Consider the following 21,276-nt stretch of genomic DNA (forward strand, 5'->3'; position numbering starts at 1 on the left):
TTTCTAAATTGAAAAAATCTTTAGATTGTAAAATTCGGACACGTGGTGGCAAAGATATAAAAATGTGTCCATTTTCAACGACCTTTTAATGGAAAATCTTTGTTTTGTTGTGTTTTTGCCAAATTACCTACTGCTGTTCTTTCCTCTGCTTTTACAATATAATTTGGTTAGGTGTGACATATCATGAGTTTCAACTAAATTGAGCTGAGAATACTACGTGACTGTTAACAACACAACAAAAACAAGTGAAAAAAAGCAATGTTTCGACATGAGTGATGAAAGTCAAAAAGAATTCAAACAATATGGCTGGGCTAGCGTCAAACCATGTAGACCTGTGAGAATAGCAGGTAACTGTAAATTGACTGGATGCAGGCATCCCTTCCAATTCCTCGTTGTCAGCCTCAAAGGGAAAAGGTGAAGATGATTCATAGAAGGATCAATAAGTTCATCTGTTTAATGTGGTGCGGTTGGCTTTAAGAACAGAAAGAATTACTTATAGCGTATATCAATAATGAATGTCAACAAAATATGCATTCTTATATTCAAGGGGCACACTGAAGTATGATTAAATTTTGTATGTCCTGTAAAGATGAGATAACTGGTAGAAAATTAAATGTGGAGGGTGTGAGTATACACAATCATGTGTAGACATCAGGCCTGAGTCTCATGAGACATTACATAGAGGATCGAGTCGTTGGACTCTGCATCGGTAAATCACTGTACAGGAATGGAAGACCATGACAAAAAAAAAAGGCGTTTACAATACTGTCCTGTAGATGCACTTTAGTAGGTTCAGGTGAAAATACCGAACAAAGGAATGGCAAATAGCACAAACTTGATATACAGTAAATTACTTTGAAACTTAAACAGGCACAACAGTCAGGAACGCCAAAACATAATTAAAACAAACACTAATAGCCCCCCTATATGAAGTGATATCTCAGAAAGATCAGGGCCAAAACAAACAAACGACACAAAGAATTCCCATGTCGCCGACGCGACGTGGCCATTAAACATTCAGAATTCATCCTTGCTTATTGCATTTGTGTTTTCATTACCTCGGTGATATCGAACTGTGACATAAATTCGGTGAACCTAGGCTCCCTTCACCAAATATCTCAAAGGCGACTAATCATTTTCTTGTAAAATATCCATCTTAAAAAAAATAAAGATATATATATATATATATATATATATATATATATATATATATATGTACATATAATACACACATATGTATATACATATATATATATATATATATATATATATATATATATATATATATACACCTTGGACGTGACGTCAGCGCGAATCACGGCTGAACTCTCAGCAATGCAGAAAAAATGTGGTAGATTTACCTGCATGGTTCTTGGTATCTTGTTTGGGAAATGGCTGCAAAGGAATCCCCTGGCAGAACAATGGAGGAAAACATGTTTATAAATAGAGTAATTGCACGACTCCTTCTCCTAGATTCTTCGGGTAAAAGGGGAAAAACACCAAGAAAATATAGAGATAGTGCTCGTCCACATCTGCGCCCCCCTTGGGGTAACCTACATTTTGAAATGCATCCCTGGCAGTGGGCTACTATCATTTCGATTTCTGTGTTGCGTGCCTTGCACGATGGCTACCAGTCAGCATCCATCTCAGCATTGAACTGCCTATAGGCTTGCCTCATTGCCAATCACTGCTAGGAATGAGAGTTTCTACATAAGAAAGGAATCAAGAGACGCTCATTTTAGACATAGACGATGAGGGTTCAGCCGTTGATTAGCATCAGACAAGAGGTCATAGCAGCTCTCTGTCCGCAAGAATTTTTTTTTTCAAGAAAGTTAAAGCCCTATCATGGATCCTATGGTAGAACAGAATCATTGTAATAATTAACCTGAAATGCACATTCCATTTATTCAATCTTTCCTTGAGTCATGTATGATTTATGTTTTGTTCTGTGTATTTTAAATGTGAAATGGAGAATGAATACGCAAACATCAAACAATTCTTGTCGATTGCTCCCTTAATGGTCTCGATCCATTACATAATTTGCTATACACTTGTACCAGCCAGCATTCCTGCTGTTTCCCACACCGCCATTAATTCTTTATTCCTGCAGTTTCTGCTTTTGCAACTACCTCCTCAATAGACTCTTTATGGACACGTTTAACCGTGGCTTTGTAATATAAATAACTGCAACTGAGTAGAATATTCTTTAAAAATCGACGTGTTTTAACTCATCCCCCGGAAAGAATACAAACTATGACTCAAGTTCAATTGTCTTTACCACAGCTTCCAAGTTTATTCCATACCAAGGTGCACCTATGTGGAACATGACAAAATGAAAAATTATATCTCTGTTTTTCTTCTCATTAAAACATCCTCCCCCCCCCCCTGATTTTACATAATCTTTTTTTTTTCTTTTTAGGAGGACCAAAAATATCCCAAACGACTGATAAAAAAAATCACCAGATATTGAATCTTTAATGTCTTTGATTTCCCCAAGGTAAGTTTCTCTTTATTTCCCTCCCCTCTCCATACTATCTTCCTTTCAATTTCATTGCATCTGACAAGCCTTCCATTAGGCCGCTTTTCTCTTGTCGTCTTGTTTTACTCCTTTTCTCTCAACAAGTATCCTTCAAATACCAGCCATATTGCCCCCAGCCATAACGGCGATGTGGATTTCGGTCACATAAGGGGTAAAAACTAAGTCTGTGAAAAGTTAAAAGAGCGAGAAAGAGAGAAAGAGAGAAGGGGAGGGGAGGGAGGGAGAAAATGGATTTTTCGAATGTCCCATTGCTTTTAGATACGCGAGTTTTGTAAGGTTTCCTTTCTTTTGTGTATTGCAATGACTGCATTTTCTTTCGTGTGTACTCCCATACAATATATTTTCCCTCTCCTTCACAAAAGCAACAGGGTATAACGTTTCTCTAGATTCAGTCACAACATATTTGCAGCACTTTTGATACTGATACAGTACTTACCGCGGTGTGCAGCGACTAGAAATACACGTTTAACAACATAACTAAGAATTGCATTTTTTTTTGGGGGGGGGGGTGGTTTCGAGTGGTTTATTTCTGCATTAAAGCAAATCCAAATTCAAAACAAATTACAAATGTACAAAGAATGACATATGCATGGTTACTGAAATAGCAAATAAGCATAAGCAATAGTATTGTGCAATAAACCCGTGCAAAACATGTAAATATGAAATTCATTATAGTAGATATTTTGTAGTAAATGAGACAGATAATTGGACTCAGGAGATCACCGTCGTGAGCAATCTAGAATACATTGTATTTTGATTATAACCTATAGGGGTAAATGTTTATCTTTGAACTGACGAAATAAACGTGCTGGTGAAATTTATGGATGGAAAAAAAAGTAATGTTACTTGTTTGACATAAAACCTACAACTTTTGTCGTAGGTTAGAGCTTCTGTATGTCTGCGATCTTACTTCGAGGAATATGTACTCCTTTTCACGGGTACACACATTTAAATCGTTGCACTTTGAACTTAGCACTGTTAAGAAAGCGTGACCTCCCCTGTGAATACAAAGGCACAATGATTAAGCCGTCATATCTCGACTGCGTGGGTCTAATGCATTACGAGTAGTACCCTTTCTCAACTCCCCTGTCTGAATTTCCCTCTAAAAGCTTTTCGCGATTACGAATTACGGCGATCTTCAGAAGCTGGCGTTTTGAAGCTCCCTCCACTTATCGATGATCCGCTAAAAACTTGACCATGGTGAAGTAGTCACAGCATTGTCTGAGATGAACAGTACACCTAAAGCCTCGACTACAAGAAAATATCATATCAATGTCTTTTGTTTGTTGTTCTGTGTGTAGTAATTCACTCCTTTAGCAAAAAAAAAAATGTACTGCAATTACGAATGTACGTCTGTCTGGATGTAATTTTTCCTGGGTTATTCCAACACGACCATAACTCAGTGAAAACTTTTGTGTGGGTCATTGATATCATCACATGCAATTAGTGTGTTGTTCATATCACTGTTTTGTGAAGAGTGTATTATTCTTTGTGAGGACAATGATAATCATTAAAGCTACTGTTTCTCTAAAGGCCTATCCCAAGTCAACAGATACTAGGAGTAAGGCTGTTGCATGATATAACACCTTTGTATGTCAGAGGATGTTTAATTCTGTTAACTGATTTTTAATTTCTCTGCGTTCTTTTGCTTGATTTTATTTTCGAATGAACAAAATCCAATCTGATACATTGTCCATACCTATGTTATTTCCGTTTTCATCCAAAGATTTTCTTTCCGTAGGAGAGGGCATAACGATTGAAATGTCAGTCAACACAATGAATAAAACGGTAGCGTAGTGCTAAGACATCATTACAGGAATTCCGGCGTCACCCTCAGGTCTGCATTTGCGGGGGAGTTGCGTCTATCCAAGGCCTTGATTCATAGCGGAATAACTTTCACCAAGATTAACAAAATTCGGGGATGAAATATTTCAAGTAAGAGTTGATTTCACACAAGAGAATGCACATTCTCATGACATCAACAACTGAAGTTAGAAATGGGTAGGCTATTCTTCAGTGTTACGTGTGTGTGTTCGTTTGTTTGTTCGTTGTTTGTTTGATTGGTTGTATGTTTATGGCAAGATCCATCTTATATGCAAAGGTATGATATGATGTGTCATATAAGCAAAGTATTTTTTCCAGTTTCTGTATTACAATTGTTATTGCTGTATTTACTATTTGATTGTATCAAACACACACACAAACGCACACACACACACACACACACACACACACATAAATAAAATCAGGCCAGTAGCAGATTTCACAATTATCACTGGAATTAAAATCAATGAATTGGACTAAGCTTTGTTCGAATAAAGAGTTCAAGTGAGTGGAAGGTAAACGACAAGTAAAAAATAGTGTCTTTACTTTTCTTCCATCATGCCATGAGAAGATGGACAAAAGACATAGCGTATAGTGCGCTGGGCACGCCATTTCTATGCCCGCCACTTGCAAGCCTGACCTTCTGCTAAATCCGAAGCCCGAAAAGGGCACAGGGTTAAGGGTTCTCCGGCATTAAACTGTGTACTCGGGATTTCAAGTGCCTCTCCTTTATTACGTGCTTGGGATGCACAGTCGGGTTGATTTTGGAAAGTCATCCGTTTTATTGTGCGGCAAGACCAAGGTATTACCGGGACAGATATATTGCCTACACGAACCGACTTGACTGGGCTGCGTAGAAGACGCACAGCCCTGGGGACCATCATCGATCCTTGTTGAGATTTCCTAATACCGAAACTAAACACCCCACCCTCTTTACCTTCTACTCGACTCTCTCACAGAAAAAAAAAAAAAAAAAAAAAAACATTATGACGAGATAACACGAGCAACATGCGGGTGCAGGGGGAATATATTATAGTGATGTATACGCTTCCGATGAGACGAGAAATGAATGGTTTCCGTGTTCTACTTAGTAGTATCCTGATTTTGGTGCTCATAAATTTGCATTCAGACTGCGTGGAGGTAAACTGTATAACTGACTTCGCTATGCGGACTTGCATTGCTTGGCAGGATGACGATTATATTATGGGAACCGACACGAAAAACTTCAAATGAAGTTTCTTACGTCTAGAATTAACGATTTGTGTTTTGTTTTGTTTTGTTTTGTTTTTGTTTGTTTTTGTTTTGTTTTTTCAACTGGGAGCAGTTTACTCGTACACTGTTCATCCGCATCACATGAATTACGAAAAGTGGTAATCACAGTGTGATTTTACCATTTCTCTAATAAAGCTAATTAACATCAGGCTGGAAATATGAAAGCCATACTTTCTTTTAAAAAAAAACGGTAAACGCATGTGTATTTTATCATCACCTTTGGATTATTAAGAATATGAATTCATGATGAAACAAAACATATATTGTGTGTTGCTCCGGAACTATCGTCTAACAAAGACCAAAAAAAAAAAAAAAATCATAGAAAGTGCTATGCAACTCGATCCGAGAGGCTGTTTGACAAAATCAATTAGGCCTTACCGATTTTGATGCGCTGCACGGGTGACAATCAATATTATCCCATGTAATGACGAGTACTTCACTCCATTAGACTGCCATCTACCCAAGCTCTTGTCGTTTAGTCTAAACATTGCAGACATGATTTCATAAAATCAGGCGTTATGCATGCCATCCTAAGGAAAGAGACACAGCACATAGAAATAATCATCAATGATTGGAAAACACAAGAGTCAGTGTAAAGGCACTAAACTGGTACTTTTTTTTCACATTTCTATATTTGTGCACAACAGGAAAGTTTGCCCTCCTTCAATTAAATGTGTTTGTCCTCCGGTTTGAGACTTACAAAATAAAAGTATTACGCTAAAAAGTGAAGTTTTTGTTTTGTTTTGTTTTGCTTTGCTTTGCTTTGTTTTTACAAATTGATGTTTTCCCAGTTCGATTTGATGAATGGATAATTTCCAACTGTGATTTTGTGTAATATGTAATGATCAGTCGAAGCACACCATCAGCAAGACGTATTTTAACTTCGAGAGAAAAAATCTTTTCCACGCAGAATTGATCTGGCTTTTTTTCTGTTTCTTCTTTTTTTTTTCTTTTTCGTGGACACATGCCCCTAATGCAAAATGCCTACAGGATGTTGTTTGTGTAATGGATGCATCTAAGCAAGCCCTCATCGTCCCAAAGGTAACCCAAGACAGCAAGGCAAGGCTTATATTTCTTTCGAAATAATAAAAGAAAGCTGTTTAACGTTTGCTGGAGACAAGACCTAACAATGGATTGGACATTTTTCATTCGTTGCGTTTCTTGTCTTTGGTCGGTGTTTGTCGATATCTATAGGACCTATACCCTGGAACACGAAGAAAGGGTCTTTTGTAATCATGTACCCACCTTTGTTTGTTGGTCAAGAAGGACGAAAGCTTAACACTTTTACACAAATGCCGTAATCTTAATCTCAGTGCTATAGTTAGGATATAATTGGCAGGAGTGAATAGTCTGTATCATGTTATGGAGACCTAGCAAGTCTCACGCCTACGGCTTGAGACTTGCTACGTCTGAGAGGACTAAGACAAACAACATTTTCCGTTGCATAGTGTTGATGGAAAGATCTCTAACTTCAGAGTCCCCCCCCCCCAAAAAAAAAAAAAAATGCATTTCAGTAAGTCTATAGTGGTGGACTTGGTCACCAAAAGTTTTTAAGGTTTTTTAAGTTTAAAAAGCCTTGGGGAGAAATTCGAGCCTTTTTACTAAATCAAATTTGGCAATATTTTGGAAATTTGTACAATAAGTGATTTCGGAAACAGCAAATGTAATTACAATAATTACCCCCAAATTCATTTTTCCCCCTAGACTGTTATATGTGACCCTGCATCACAAACCCAATGTAAAGTCGCCACACATTTTTTTTTTTTTTATAGTCAAGGGCAAATTATGAGAAAGCAAACTTTAAATTTTAAAATGATGTAAAACTTAATTCAAATGAACGCTTCCAACCTATCTAAATATTGAAAAGAAAGCGGACCTTTGGAATAGTGTATTCTGGGGAAAGAACATCCGTTGTATAGAGTCTATGCAAGCACTTAATTTTACCAAGGTTGCTAACCTACCTGTGCAATGAATGAGAGATGAAAAAAACGCAGGATGCAAAACGCCTCATCAACAACAATAAAGCATGGTTTATCAACAATTCTATCCGTCACCAATACCAAATTTCAAAGCAGTAGCATCATCCTTTCAAAAGTCATTAGAGTTGATAGTGAAGAGTGTGTCAAAAGAATTTTTAAGAAATGAAAAGGGACATCTGTGACATTCCTAATCAACCTATTCAACAAAAAAGTGTTAAAAAAAGAAAGGAAAACTGCTGAAAACACAATTTTCCATTCGTCTTACGATCCAAAACTTTACAAATTTAGAATCATGTTGAAGAAGTATAGCTGTATCAGAATGTATTAAAAACTCAAGACGGACTAGGTTGAACCGTTTCACCTATTTCGAGTCTTCATGTAAAATTAGGGCGTGCGATTTTTGGTTGGTTGTGTGATGCTACGTGACAGATCAATCTACTTCAGATGCGTAACGTGTAGGCCTATGTGTTTTGTCTTCACCGTTCTATTACACTACATTTAGTCCAGTTGCTCCCGTCTCATTTTCACCAAGGACCTTAAAGCGGGTTCCCATTATCACGATTGGCGCCACGATTGAAATCGTGGTCTTAATCGTGCAGCAAGCGTGATGGTCTTATCAGATTGTATCAGATCTTAAGGTCAATCGTGGCAATCGCGTTAATCGTAGGAAAATTTTGGACGGTTCAAAAATTTTCTACGATTAACACGATTAGTTTTTGATCGTGATCATCGCATCAGTTCGTCTAGGATCGTATCCAAACGCAGCAAATCTCTTCTAATCGTGCTTCTTAATCGTGTCGATCGGGATCGACTTTTTCACTTCACTTCCGCTTATAATAATTATTATTTTTTGCCCATTTGCCCTTATTTTACTCATAAATTGATTTATTTTGTATTTTGATAGGTGGTAGCCTGCATCTTTAGATTATTATTTCCAAATGGTAAATTGTATGACGGTGTGGGGTTTAATTGTCGTAATTTTTAAGGTACATTATCAAAATAATGTTTTTATGATTTCATAAAATGAAAGTTGTATTACAGATTTTTAGATATTTTCATACATTATGTTAATGATGTTTTCATTAATGAGTTGCTATTACCATTATACAGACACACAAAACAGGATATGGGATAACTTTTGTAACGAAAACAAAAAATGAGCAAAAATAAAATGGCAATTGTATGTCTGCACGTATTGACTAACGTCAGTACAAAGATGAGAATAATTTAATGAATCATGCTTGAATGGGTACATATCAAAGGCAAATGGTTAATTTTTAAAAGTATATTACAGAGTATTTTTTGGGAGGGTGCAGTATCGTGCTGTTTGTGTATTGTACATAGTAATTAAGAGTTGTTGTTTCATCAGCCATCGTTTGACCCCTTTACATCTATTTTGACACTTTTCAATGTCTTTTTTTTTGTATGTTTGGTAGAGCACAATTTTAGAGGAAAATTGTTATTTTCATTTCTCATTATTATTGCAAATGTAAAAGTGACCATTGTCGTGGATGTGAGATCACTCGTATGATTATGACAATGAAGATCACTCTTATTATTTTTCACAGTTAGTTGTTCAATATGTGTAGCAATATACCCCTGCGAAATAATTTTGCGTAAAACCTCCTTTTTTGTTAAAAAGTGACATCATTTTGATTAGGGAGTCACTTTTCTGTTATGTGTGTGTATCAGTTATGTTAAACATTGTTAAGTAAAACACTAACTCAAGTCGAATAAACCAAACTTTTTATAACCCATGAGATAACGACATTTTGAAATAAAAAGGCATATAATATGATACATACACTTTGCGAATATGAAATCGAATACATAAGCAATACTATCCATTCGGCCAACTTTCTTATATCGAGCGTATATAACACATAATACTATATTACATAACATTCAAAATGATCCCATCCTCTTTCTTATCTTCCATTTCATCATATAATCATTTTCTTCATGTATTGGAGAGAAAGGTCATTTTGTCTTGCTGTTTTTTTTTCTGGGGAAGAGGGGCAATCATCTGATCTTATGTATTTGGGTTCGTTATTTCATTTTTTTGTGAGGGGGGGGGGATGAGCATATCGTTTTAATAATCTATTAATTTCTTTACGTTTAATATTAGACGAGGGAATATCTGAGGTTATGGCTGGCCTGGGTGCTGCTTTCTCTCTGATAACATAATCGTCATTAGCAATACTGCAAAGGTTACGTTGTCATCATCGTCAACCTGTCAAGCCTTGCCATCATCAATGGTTGTGGATAAAATTAATAGGCCTAATCACTCTGCATAATTTAAGGGAAACAATGAAATCCATCGTCAGCCGGACTATAATATTCCCATTCGGGTCCAATCGCGCCTTAAATGGGGGTCGCCTCTGATCCCGATCGTAAAAGATATCGTATCTTATCTCAGCAGGCCGTATTGGTTCGCGGTATCCGTATTGGAACGTATCAGTACGTTGCTGCACGTACCAGATCGGGGATCCTGATCGTAATGGTCATATTAGATCGGTACCAATCGTGAACTCAATCAGGACAATCCTGTCGGATCGTATTTGAACGGCAGACCAGATCGTGACAGATCGTATCGCTTGAAATAGACCAATCGTGACCATATCGCATCCAAGCGTACCAACACGTATTGACTCGCATAACCTCGTATCCAAACGTGAAATTTCAGACGAGTTCAATAAATTTTCTACGATCAGTTACGAATGTCCAATCGTGGCGTTCGCAATGGATCGCACGATAGTGGGAACCCCGCTTAAGGTAGGGGTTAGGGTTGTGACAGGGTTTTCAATTTAGTTTCATGTGAGGACTAGGATTAAGGTTAGATCTATGTTTCTGGGTAGACTTTATGTTAGGGTCACCGTGCAGATATTTCACGGGAGCAATTGTCGCAGATGTAAATGTCATGGAACCGTCTAACACACTCAGATGCACATAATGTGCACAGTATCTACAGTCAAACCTGTTTATAGCGACCACCCAAGGGAGGCTAAAAAGTGGCCGTTATAGCGTGGGGTCCGCTATAGACAAGTTACCCGACCTTTGTGTGCAATGCCTGCATGTACATGTATCATCGTTGTATACATTGATACTCACATGTACATTATGTGTATATTTTACAATGCACACGTGTGTTTCATGCACTGATCAATCCCGGTATTGATCAGGTTATTACACAGTAGCATGTGTACAATCGTGAAGACACCTTCACACTAGTCCATTACATGTAATTATGATAGAATGAGTGATGAATGCAGCGGTGGCGATCACTGAACGTGACCCATGAGTGACTGGCACGGCTAGAAAGCTGAATAACACGCTGAATTATCGGCTCGGCTGCAGCAGCGGCTCCGTGTGGGTCCGTTGCCGCTCCCGGTGGCCGCTAGAAAGGTTAAAATTTACCGCGGAAGACAAAATTTGTGGCCGCTGGCCGCGTTAGACAGGTGGCCGCTATAGACAGGTGGCCGCTAGGGCAGGTTTGACTGTACATGTTTTTAAGCAGCACTGCTGCAAATGATTTCAATCGGTCTTTTACACGGTCTATCTCTACCTTACCTGTCTTATCTGAGCGTTTGTTTAATTAGATTCATTTTGTTTATTTTGTCTGTGAACAAAACGTGCACACAATGAAAGTTTAAGTGAGCGAAAAGGTTACGAAAATTAGAAATTACAGGTAGTTACACAAAACTTTCCAAATTTGGTGATGTCTGTTGATTTTTCACATGTCTTTTGATGATTCTATTTGGCAAGGACCTGCCAAAACTGCCTAATTTCCCATCACCCATTGGGCTCCTTTTTGTTCCAATTGTTTAGGATTTCAAAGATGAGAATCTCCGCTCTGACTCTGACCTTTATTTAAATAGAAAAAAACAAGTCTTTCGAATTCTTTGCCGGATCTGAGTATTTTGTTATCTTTTTAAGTGCCCTTGCAGTAGTCTCAAGACATTATTTTAGTCATGTTAATTAATGATGATCGTAACCTAGATAATGATGATAACATAAATATCAGTCAGGTTCCTTGAGGTTTTTACTGCAGGCTTAGATTTGCTACTTCAGGACTAAAAAATGTTTAAAAGGTTGCAACCATTCCTTTCCAGAATATATTATTAATTCATCAATCATCGATGAGACGTTCGATTTATATAGAAACCCCTTCCTGTAGCTCCTTTGTAGAGCCTCTTCCTGGAGCCCCTTCATGGAGCCCCTCCATGTACCCCTTTCCTGTAGCCTCTCGATGTAGCCCCTCCCTGGAGACCCTCCCTGTAGCCTCTCCCTGGAGCCCCTCACTGGAGCCCCTTCCTAGAGCCCCTCCATGGAGCCCCTCCCTGTAGCCCCTCCCTGTAGCCCTCCCCTGTAGCCCTTCTCTGGAGCCCCACCATGTAGCCCCTCCCTGTAGCCTCCTGTAGCCCCTCCCTGGAGCCCCTTCCTGGAGCCCCTCCCTGGAGCCCTTCCCTGGAGCCCCTCCCTGAAGCCCCTCCCTGGAGCCCTTCCCTGGTGCTCCTCCCTAGAGCCCCTTCATGGAGCCCCTTCCTGGAGCCCCTCCCTGGAGCCCCCCCCCCCCCCAAGTAGCCCCTCCCTAGAGCCCCTCCCTGTAGCCCCTTCCTGCAGCCCCTCCCTGGAGCCCCTCCCTGTAGCCCCTCCATGTAGCCCCTCCCTGGAGCCCCTTCCTAGAGCCCCTCCCTGTAGCCCCTCCCTGGACATAGCCCCTCCCTGAAGCCCCTCCCTGGAGCCCTCCATGTAGCCCTTCCCTGTAGCCCCTCCCAAGAGCCCCTTCATGGAGCCCCTTCCTGGAGCCTCTCCATGTAGCCCTTCCCTGTAGCCCCTCCCTAGAGCCTCTTCATGGAACCCCTCCCTGTAGCCCTTTCCTGGAGCCCCTTCATGGAGCCCCTTCCTGGAGCCCCTCCCTAGTGCCTCTCCATGTAGCCCTTTCCTGTAGCCCCTCCCTAGAGCCCCTTCATGGAGCCCCTCCCTGGAGCCCCTCCCTGGAGCCCATCCATGTAGCCCCTTCTATGTACACCTTCCCTGTAGCCCGTCCCTGGAGACCCTCCCTGTAGCCCCTCTCTGGAGACTCGCCAGGGCGTCGGGACTTGTCATCAGATTGTTTTTTGTTTTGTTTTGTTTTGTTTTGTTTTGTTATTTTTTTTGTTTTTTTTTCTGTGCGAGTCATTCGAGTTGGTAGGACTGATCAGGCTTTATTCAGAAATTACGAGAATGACTGCCAACATGCATATACCATCGGACACGTGCTTAATCTTTTTTTTTACGAAAGTCATCATATTACTCAGTAGCTTCTTTGGAAAAGTTCCAAAATTACGACATCTCTTAGTTACCATCATGTGATTTCCCATGGTGAAAGATACTTAGTGTACTATGGGTTGGACTGAAATGTCGATACTTTCAATAATTTAAAAAAAAAAGGCTGAATCTGTTGCCAAAAAAAAAAATGAATAAATATTCATTCATATGTATATCTGTACATAAACGCCTCTGGTGACCCAAGTTGCAATGCACTTGATACCTGAATGGTTCATCCTGTCTCCGCTACATGTCTTTCCTTCCAGGGTTCACCATGGACTGGACTCAAGATCCTCCTCAGGAGGTGAAGAGTGAAGACACATTCTACGTGCACTACTCGGTGACGGCAGACCTCCATTTCTTCGACTGGGCCATTCGAAATGACACCTCCTACGCGTTGGACAACGGCCCAATCTTCACACAATTCAAGTACAGTCAGCCTCTTTCTTACCATTCGTAGCATGTTGTTGTGCAGTGATACCTTCACAATGTCTGTTAAAGTACTAAATTCCTCAAAGCATCTATACACTGTATGTGTGACCTACCAAACTCGCCCATGCTTATACACGGTCGCAAAATAAAAATGAAAACAAATATTAAATTATCAATGTATTCGAATATCACTCTGTTGCATGATATCTTTTTCCATAAAGTATATATATATATATATATATAAAGGTATATATATATATATATATATAATATTGGACTGAAGTGCAGTTAAATGAATTAGACAGTAATCCTAGAACTGCGCAATCAAAAGGGTCCCGTTCGCGAGTGATGTGGGAATTCCGGATGTTACGGCACAAATTGTCGCCCCCGGCTCAGGGCAACAATTTGAGCCGGAGTTGGTGGCACAAATTGTCGCCCCTGCATATTTTTGCACCGTTTTGTGCAATAATTATCAAGTAAGCCACACTAGTTATATTTGGTCCTGTATGATTATCAATGTCTGCCCACAATGTGCACGTGATTCTGTCACAAGAGTTAATGTTTTATTCGTCTTTCTACAATATTCCTAAGAACTTCGACAAGACCTCCTAGCTTGTTAGTGAGATCAATGTGGATGTCGGTGTCTCCCACCAAATAACTGTCCTATGAAATTTATAGTCTTTCTTGAGTTGGAGATGGGCAAGGTCCTCCGCTGAGTTCCATGGGGGCAATTCACATTGGTTAACATGTCGTTTCTTTATGACGTTGCCGAACCTTCCTAACCACCTGTTTGGTAATTCCAATCGGCAAACTGGAACTTACAGAAGTAACGAGTTTATGCCCTCTTGTCAAGCTTATTAATCAACCCCATATTGAACACCTATCTGTATGAAGCCGGTCAACCGTAAAGGCCTCTGTCCATTGCTCCTGTGTTCTAGGGCTAGCATGAAAGGTAAACTACGATACTTGTTAAATCGTCTAGTCCACGATGTCCGCATATAGCTCCATGTTGTAGAGTTGTGCTTACCCTATCAAGATCGAACAAAAAAAAAACACGCAAGACAGTACTGTTTGAGAGGAATTAATTGACAGTACAAGTAGCCAGTAGAAAGCATGAAACCAGCATGCGCAGCGACGGGGGATGAAGACTCCTCATTCTTTGACATTGTGACCCGCTACAACAAAAGGATCCTAAAGTCGCTGACGGCTGAGCAGAGAAAATCGAGTTTGAAGTTACATCATCAAAACTGGTCAAAACAATCGGATTTCTGTTTTTGGCAAAATTCTGTAGTCTAATGTTTTTTCTATCATCTGCCGAAATTTCGAAGCTAAATGATAATAGGAAAGGCAAGAAATCACCGTTTTTCTAGGCCATGATTTTCCGACTTTTAAAATGCAACCTGTCACAGAAACGTGTTCGAAGATTTGGATTTAGCGCCGCAGCTAGACTCCGCCCCTAGCAACGAGGAAGTGATCTCATTGGTCAATGCGTGGCATCCTCATTACTGATTGGCCGTGCGTAGCCCGCTGGCGCTAAGCTTGAATGAACATCGCAGAGGTCGCTAGAAGCATGCCTTCTATTGTCAAGTGGTGAAAACTGTCTCGCCTCCCGTTGATCATGATAGCGTCGGAAGGAAAACTTTGAAGGCGTTTTTCTCGAAACTCTGATTTCCTCAACCACTTGACATGCGATAATGAAATCATCGATATCTCCGCAGCTGAGTACTTTTATGGGTTGTGCTATATATGAAATTAAAGCGAACAGTAAGGGAATAATGTCATGCAATTTTGAGAAAATTGCTCTCCCCCGACTTTAGGATCCTTTTGTTGTAGCGGGTCACATCAATTATTATAATAGGTTGTTTTTAAGATTTCAGAAACTCATTGAAGTTTTTGTTTTATTATCATTGATTTGATGAATGGTTTGTTGGATGGTATTCAGCTCGTTTGACATAGCTTTCTTTTCGAGGTGTTCTTATTACAACACTCAACTAGTTTCAAATGTTACTATATTTGAGGTTATCCACCAGTTGGCGCAGAATTGAAAAAAAAATGTATAAACCAACCTATGTGTGTTAATTTGAATGATGTCTGGGTTTTTTTTTTTCAGTGTCTGTAAGGTGGAAGTCTTTATGTCGTTTTCAGCAGAGACGTACCTCAGAGATCCAATGAACTTTGCGCTAGTCACTTCTGCCTATAGCCTTAAATGTAGGCATTCTGATAGCGCGAGGGATGTGAAGTAGTTGGTCCCCAGTTTTCGTTTGAAGTAGATAGATTCAAGGGGGCTAAGAGGAGTATGGATCTATGAATTGGAATGTAATGCATTTGATATTGTCCCAAATAATACAACGATGAAATATACATGGTACCCGCATAGTTTCGACCTTGATATTGAACATATGTCATATAGAGTCCTTGCAGCAATTAATCTAAGAAAAACTGTGTGACTGACTCCAACTTGACTTCTAAAGATTGCCAAAGTGCCTGTCTTTTCTAGATATGTAAGCAAATGCATGTCAACACTGTGCCTCGCTTTGAAAACAGCACTCATTATTTTCAATTCACTGGACTGCAAAAGTCAAACAAACTCCAGACCACTTCATAATCGAGTTTGTCGATGCTGATGTGCACGGTATCGCTAGGCAAGTATCATCTGATGCTTCTCCACCATCACACTCTTAGTCTCTAAAACATCCCTGCTAGTCTGTGATTTTACAGACCTTTGCTTTCCCCTTCTTTTGTTCGTTCTGTATCTAGCCCAATAACACATCGAGGAGTTAACTATGTTTTCTTAATGGTATTGACTTTATCTTTTGTTCAACTTCTTTGCCATTGCAATGTCATACATTTCGTTTGTTTTTGGATTTTGTTTCAAAAAAAAAATCATACTCATCATCACTATTATCAAATAACCATAACAGGCCCAAGATAAGTAAACATCTGCTTTCTCACAGACAAATACATTTCAGTCCTAAACACAAGTCCCTTGATCATAACGTAATGTTCAGGGCTTCTGTCGTTTAAAATTGCACAGTCATGCTTGAAGAATTAGTGCAAAAATGCACTAGTCACTAGCAAACAGGACCTCAATTTTGAACCCTGCTAAAAATAGACAAGCAAACTAGCATAAGAAAACGAAATAAAATGTTAATAAGTTTTAGGACTGTATGTTTACATTATTTTACTTTCTTGTTATCAGTTTTGATCTTATTTTCTTCTGAAGACTCTCCTGCAGACTCGGAGGATTAAAAAAACTAGGATCGTTTGTCTGACTCTGAAACTTGCCATTTATGAGAGATTTGTTACCTCATTCTAATCCCATTTAGAATATTTTCTCTGATCCCCATTGTTTTGTCAACAAGGTCAATTTGATGACTTTGTCAAAAACGTTTGTTTCTTAAAGAGCTTTAATGAATTACTCATTTAGCTGTCCATCATGGGTCATCCATCAAGTACTGAATGTCATAGTTGACATAATCCAAGAAAAAAAAGATGGGAACTATGTGACAGCTTATTCTTGCCGACGAGAGAGTCATGTGCTGGAGCGTTAGACCTAATAAGCTGCAAATCGCGAAATGAAAGAGTATCTAATGCTGTTAGTCTTGATAAGCTGAAATCGAAAATAAGCGAAACAATGGATACCTAATTTCATACTGTATAGGTGTCAACTCAACAACACAAACTATCCTTAGGCTTGGTTTTATGTTTTATCTCTCTATAACGGAGCAACACAAAAATACGAATAATTCTAGGGGGTTTTAATGAGATATTAGGAACATACTAAAAAATGCTTTGAATGTCAAGTCCGAATTCTAGCTATATCTATCTACTATCTTCAACAGATTTAGGGATACTCAATAAACCGATACATCCAAATAATCGTTGTTAGATATGATGTCCGGACCCTAACGATGATGACAGAACAAGAGTCCAACACGCATGGTTTTAATTGAACATGAAACCCGTGATCATTTTTCTTGCTTGGTTTACTGTATACTTTGAACGATGTTAGGTTCGTTATTATCAACATACCTGGGATGATACATTTATGTATATATATATATATATATCACCGTGCATCACAAAACGAACAAAAATTCGCACCCCTTGATTTAACGTGAGGACTCAAAAAAGGTGAAACGGGTCAACCAAGTCAACATTTAGTGGTTTTTTTTTCATATTTTCTTAAAGAGATACCCTTCTTCTACATTGTTCTTAAGTTTGGGATCATACAATAAATGGAAAAGTGCATTTTCAGAAGTTTTTCTAAAACCTTTTTTTTTTTGTAGAGTAGTGAGATGAGATATGTCTTAGAGGCCCAGTTTCATTTTTGATAACCCTTTGCACACTCTTCACTTTCAAGTCTGATAACTTTTGAAAGGATAATTCTACTGCTTTGAAAGTTGGCATTAATCATGGGCAGAATGTGTTAATAGAGCGTGCTCAATTTCAATTTAATTGTTGTTGTTGCCCAGTGGTTTACATCCTGTTTTTGTCACATTCATCGCACAGCTAGCACGGTTTGGCAAAGATTAAGCGCTTGAATAGACAGATAGACCCTGTACTTCAGAGTCTCTTTTCTCGATTCCCACTTTTCCAGAGTGAGCGCTTTCTTTCCAATATTTAGATAGGTTAGGAGAGTCCATTTGAAATGAGTTATACACCATTTTTAAGAGTCTGCTCTTTTAGAATCTGTCCTTAACAAAAAATCCGTGTCTGGCGACTTTTTGTTTGTTTTGTGGTGCAGGGTCACATATATTATTATGTCTGTTGCATAAAGACTAGGCGCTTCTCATGATGTCCAGTGCTACGATTTTGATCGCTTCTCCAGAGTCTCAGATAACAAGACAAATGTAGTTAGCTGCTAGGTAAGTGTTTTCAGATGGAATATCATGCCTCCGCCGAAAAGGTGCCATTATACTTCGTGGCGGCTTCCTCACTTTGAGATCCCGGGTTAATTTTGTTGCTTCTTTCTATTCTCGTCAAAAGACTGGTATAGCTATCCCTTTGGGGACATCTCAGTTTTCTACTCGCATTGGGTTATCCTTCATGGAAGTACTAGTACCTCCTTGGTTTCTAATTCGTTTCTTCTGCTTTCTTTCTTTTTTTGTCAATTTTTTCTCACAAGAAGCTGCTGATATCAATTACACGGATATTTTGTTAGTTAGTAGGTTAGTTTGTTTGTTGTTCGTGTTTATTTAGATTTTCCACTAGAGTAAATGAAATAATTATTCTTCTGATAACTCACACACTTTGGTAGCATTGCCTCTCATGTCCCCGAAACACTTGTTTCTACCTCTGCCGCCTCAAAGAGCTACCTTAGAACGGCCTCACATCCTAAAAGGGCGCTGAAAACCCTTCTACTGAAAGCTTGTGCTGGCCGGCGTAATCCTGTTTTGATAGGATTTTGATTGCTATTGTGACATGTCTTAGAGGGGAATCCACGCTTTTTACATCAGTTATCAGTGCTGGGCAAAGGAAGGAGAATTAGGGATGTTTGGAGTCACAACGCACAGTGAGTCTTACATGAGTAGGGTGTGTGAACGCCCGTAAAGACGCATCAGCCACTTTACAGTGACACACGGTAGGTTCTTCCCTAATTATTTTATTTATGAGAGTACATCCACAGGCAACCAGCGTACGGTAAGCAATTCAAAGCGACTACAGACTGCAGGAAGACGACTGAAATGGTCAAAGTGGCCATAGAGTCCGGAGGAGCATTAAAAAAAAAAACTGTGTCCCGCTTACATGGAAAGAGCCACCGGGTAGAATGTGCAGAAGTTAGAGAGGGCCTCATTGCTGCAGTACGTGTATGATTTTGCAATCATAAGATAGAAAGAAAAAAAAAGTTCAGACTTCTGAATAGATATGCGTGGACGTTTGTATCTTTTCCCAACATGATGATTCTCAGGGAAAAAAAAATATAGATTTCTTCAATTACAGTTTAGTCGTTGTCTGGGACGGAGGAAACATCCATCAAGAAGAAAGCTGAGCAAAGGAGTTGAAACATGACAGAGGAGATGTTGTGGTTCAGTGGATAAGACCACGGACTATCGATCACGATTGTCCTGGTTCAAGTCTCCTGGCTGTGGCAGCTGTACCCCTAGGCAAAGCACTTTATCGCCATTGCCAAATCCTTCGGAGAGGTTCCGCGGTTGCTTGCATATAAATGTTCAATGCTTCCTTGGCGGTCACGAAAAAAACAAATCAATTCTAGCACTCCATTCCAATTAAAACCAGTAAAAACTGAAGTAGTACTTTTGTTGTTGTCGTTGTTGTTCTTGTTTGTTTGTTTGTTTGTTTGGTGGTTGTTGTTGTTTTTTGTGTGTGTATGTATGTATGTGTTTGTAACCGAAGCAATCATGGATCTGCTGCTATCCGAAGTCCGGCCGACAAAAATAAAAACCAATCAAAAACAAAAACAAACAAAACGACAGCAAATCACACAAGAATGCACTTCAAACTGTTTATTTCTTCATGTTTTTTAAATTACACTATCGTTTTTTTTTGTCAATATCCGACTGGAAAATCCTCATTCTTTTTACGATAACTTGTTTTGTGGTGATGATAATGACGACGATGACGATGATGCTCGCCAAAAGGTACAATTACTATCCGAAATAGTTGTACCAATGTTTACATTTGAGTGCTTCCAAGAATGTGGACTGATGTCAAATGACTCTAGAAAGACTCCATAAGATCATGACATGGCTGTAACATGATACGTATCCCTAAATTATGAACGCTTGCATGCATAAAACATCACGCCGGTCTGACTAGCCTTCCTGCCTCCTGTAATGGACTTGTCATTCCTATGCATTACAAATTAGACGGAAGACAGCATGTAACCTCAATGTGGGGATAACTTGCTACACCTAGGCTGTTTTGGTGAAATAGGGTAACACTGTTATATCTCAGTCAAAGTGCGTCAAATTATAATAGGCTATATGTGGGAGATTCCACACGTTCCTCTTCTCTTTTTAAGAGGCCTCGTCTTGATACTTTGCCAATATTCTTCGCATTGTCGAGAGGTTAAAGTGCAATTCAACACCAGGATGAAGAATAGTAGAGGTCACCACTGAATAGGACATCAAATGAATAAAAAAGGTGGATATAGATACAATAGATATATTCCATATATTCCACACAACAATAGCAATTGCAGTACTAAAATTAGCAACCACATAACTATGCAAAGCGAATGAGGTAATAATGCAATCGGTTTACAAGTTTATCCACTGATACGCACTTTTTTCTCATCAATTCTCCTTTTTCACATGAAACAAGCTTTGTCCAGTGCTTCATGTTTTCTGTCGTTGCTGATGTTGTGGTTTGGTAAATACTCTGAAATTATGTATACTACACCGCGAGGGTTGTGCTTACAAATCAATCGAATTTTATTGAATATTGTTCAGTTCATTTCAGTTCAAGCCAATTTATTTCTGCATTCTATTTTCAATAAAATATACCACAGGATCTAACAAAATGTCATAAATTTTACAAATAGTTCCTACGTTTCAATACACATTATTGAGTACAATCGTTTAAAGGAACTTTTTTGTTAAAGAGAAGAAATCTAAGCAGTGTCAAAATTTAAGGTATATTGTACCACAGAATATCTCTTCGAATTATTTTTAAGAGAGAAAATATACGTGTAAACTCTCTAAAAAATATCGAGTGAAAATATTCACTCTAAAAGGAGTGAATTAAAAAAAGAGTGAATTTTGAGTGAAAATGTTCATTTGCACTCCTTTTAGAGTGCCCTCAGGGATCACTACAAAATCTTCGAGTGATCCTTGAGGTCACTTCAAAATGAGTGAAAATGAACATTTTCACTCAAAAATCACTCCAATATCACTCTAAATTCACTCTTTTTTGAATTCACTCCTTTTAGAGTGAACATTTTCACTCGATCTTTTT

The 21,276-nt window shown here is 38.9% G+C and overlaps 1 protein-coding gene across 1 annotated transcript in view; it reads left to right on the top strand.

Annotated features, from left to right (window-relative positions):
* LOC139725261 (atrial natriuretic peptide receptor 1-like) overlaps positions 1–21,276 on the top strand; it is a 281,503-nt gene that overhangs the window by 146,229 nt on the left and 113,998 nt on the right. The window contains exon 3 of the mRNA XM_071636348.1: positions 13,191–13,353. Within this exon, the coding sequence (XP_071492449.1) occupies positions 13,191–13,353 (163 nt within the window). The remainder of the gene's footprint in view (positions 1–13,190; positions 13,354–21,276) is intronic.

The sequence above is a fragment of the Diadema antillarum genome, unplaced genomic scaffold (genome assembly GCF_040938485.1).
Source record: "Diadema antillarum isolate AM-2024a unplaced genomic scaffold, OU_Dant_1.0 seq00000030_RagTag, whole genome shotgun sequence".
Classification (NCBI taxonomy): domain Eukaryota; kingdom Metazoa; phylum Echinodermata; class Echinoidea; order Diadematoida; family Diadematidae; genus Diadema; species Diadema antillarum.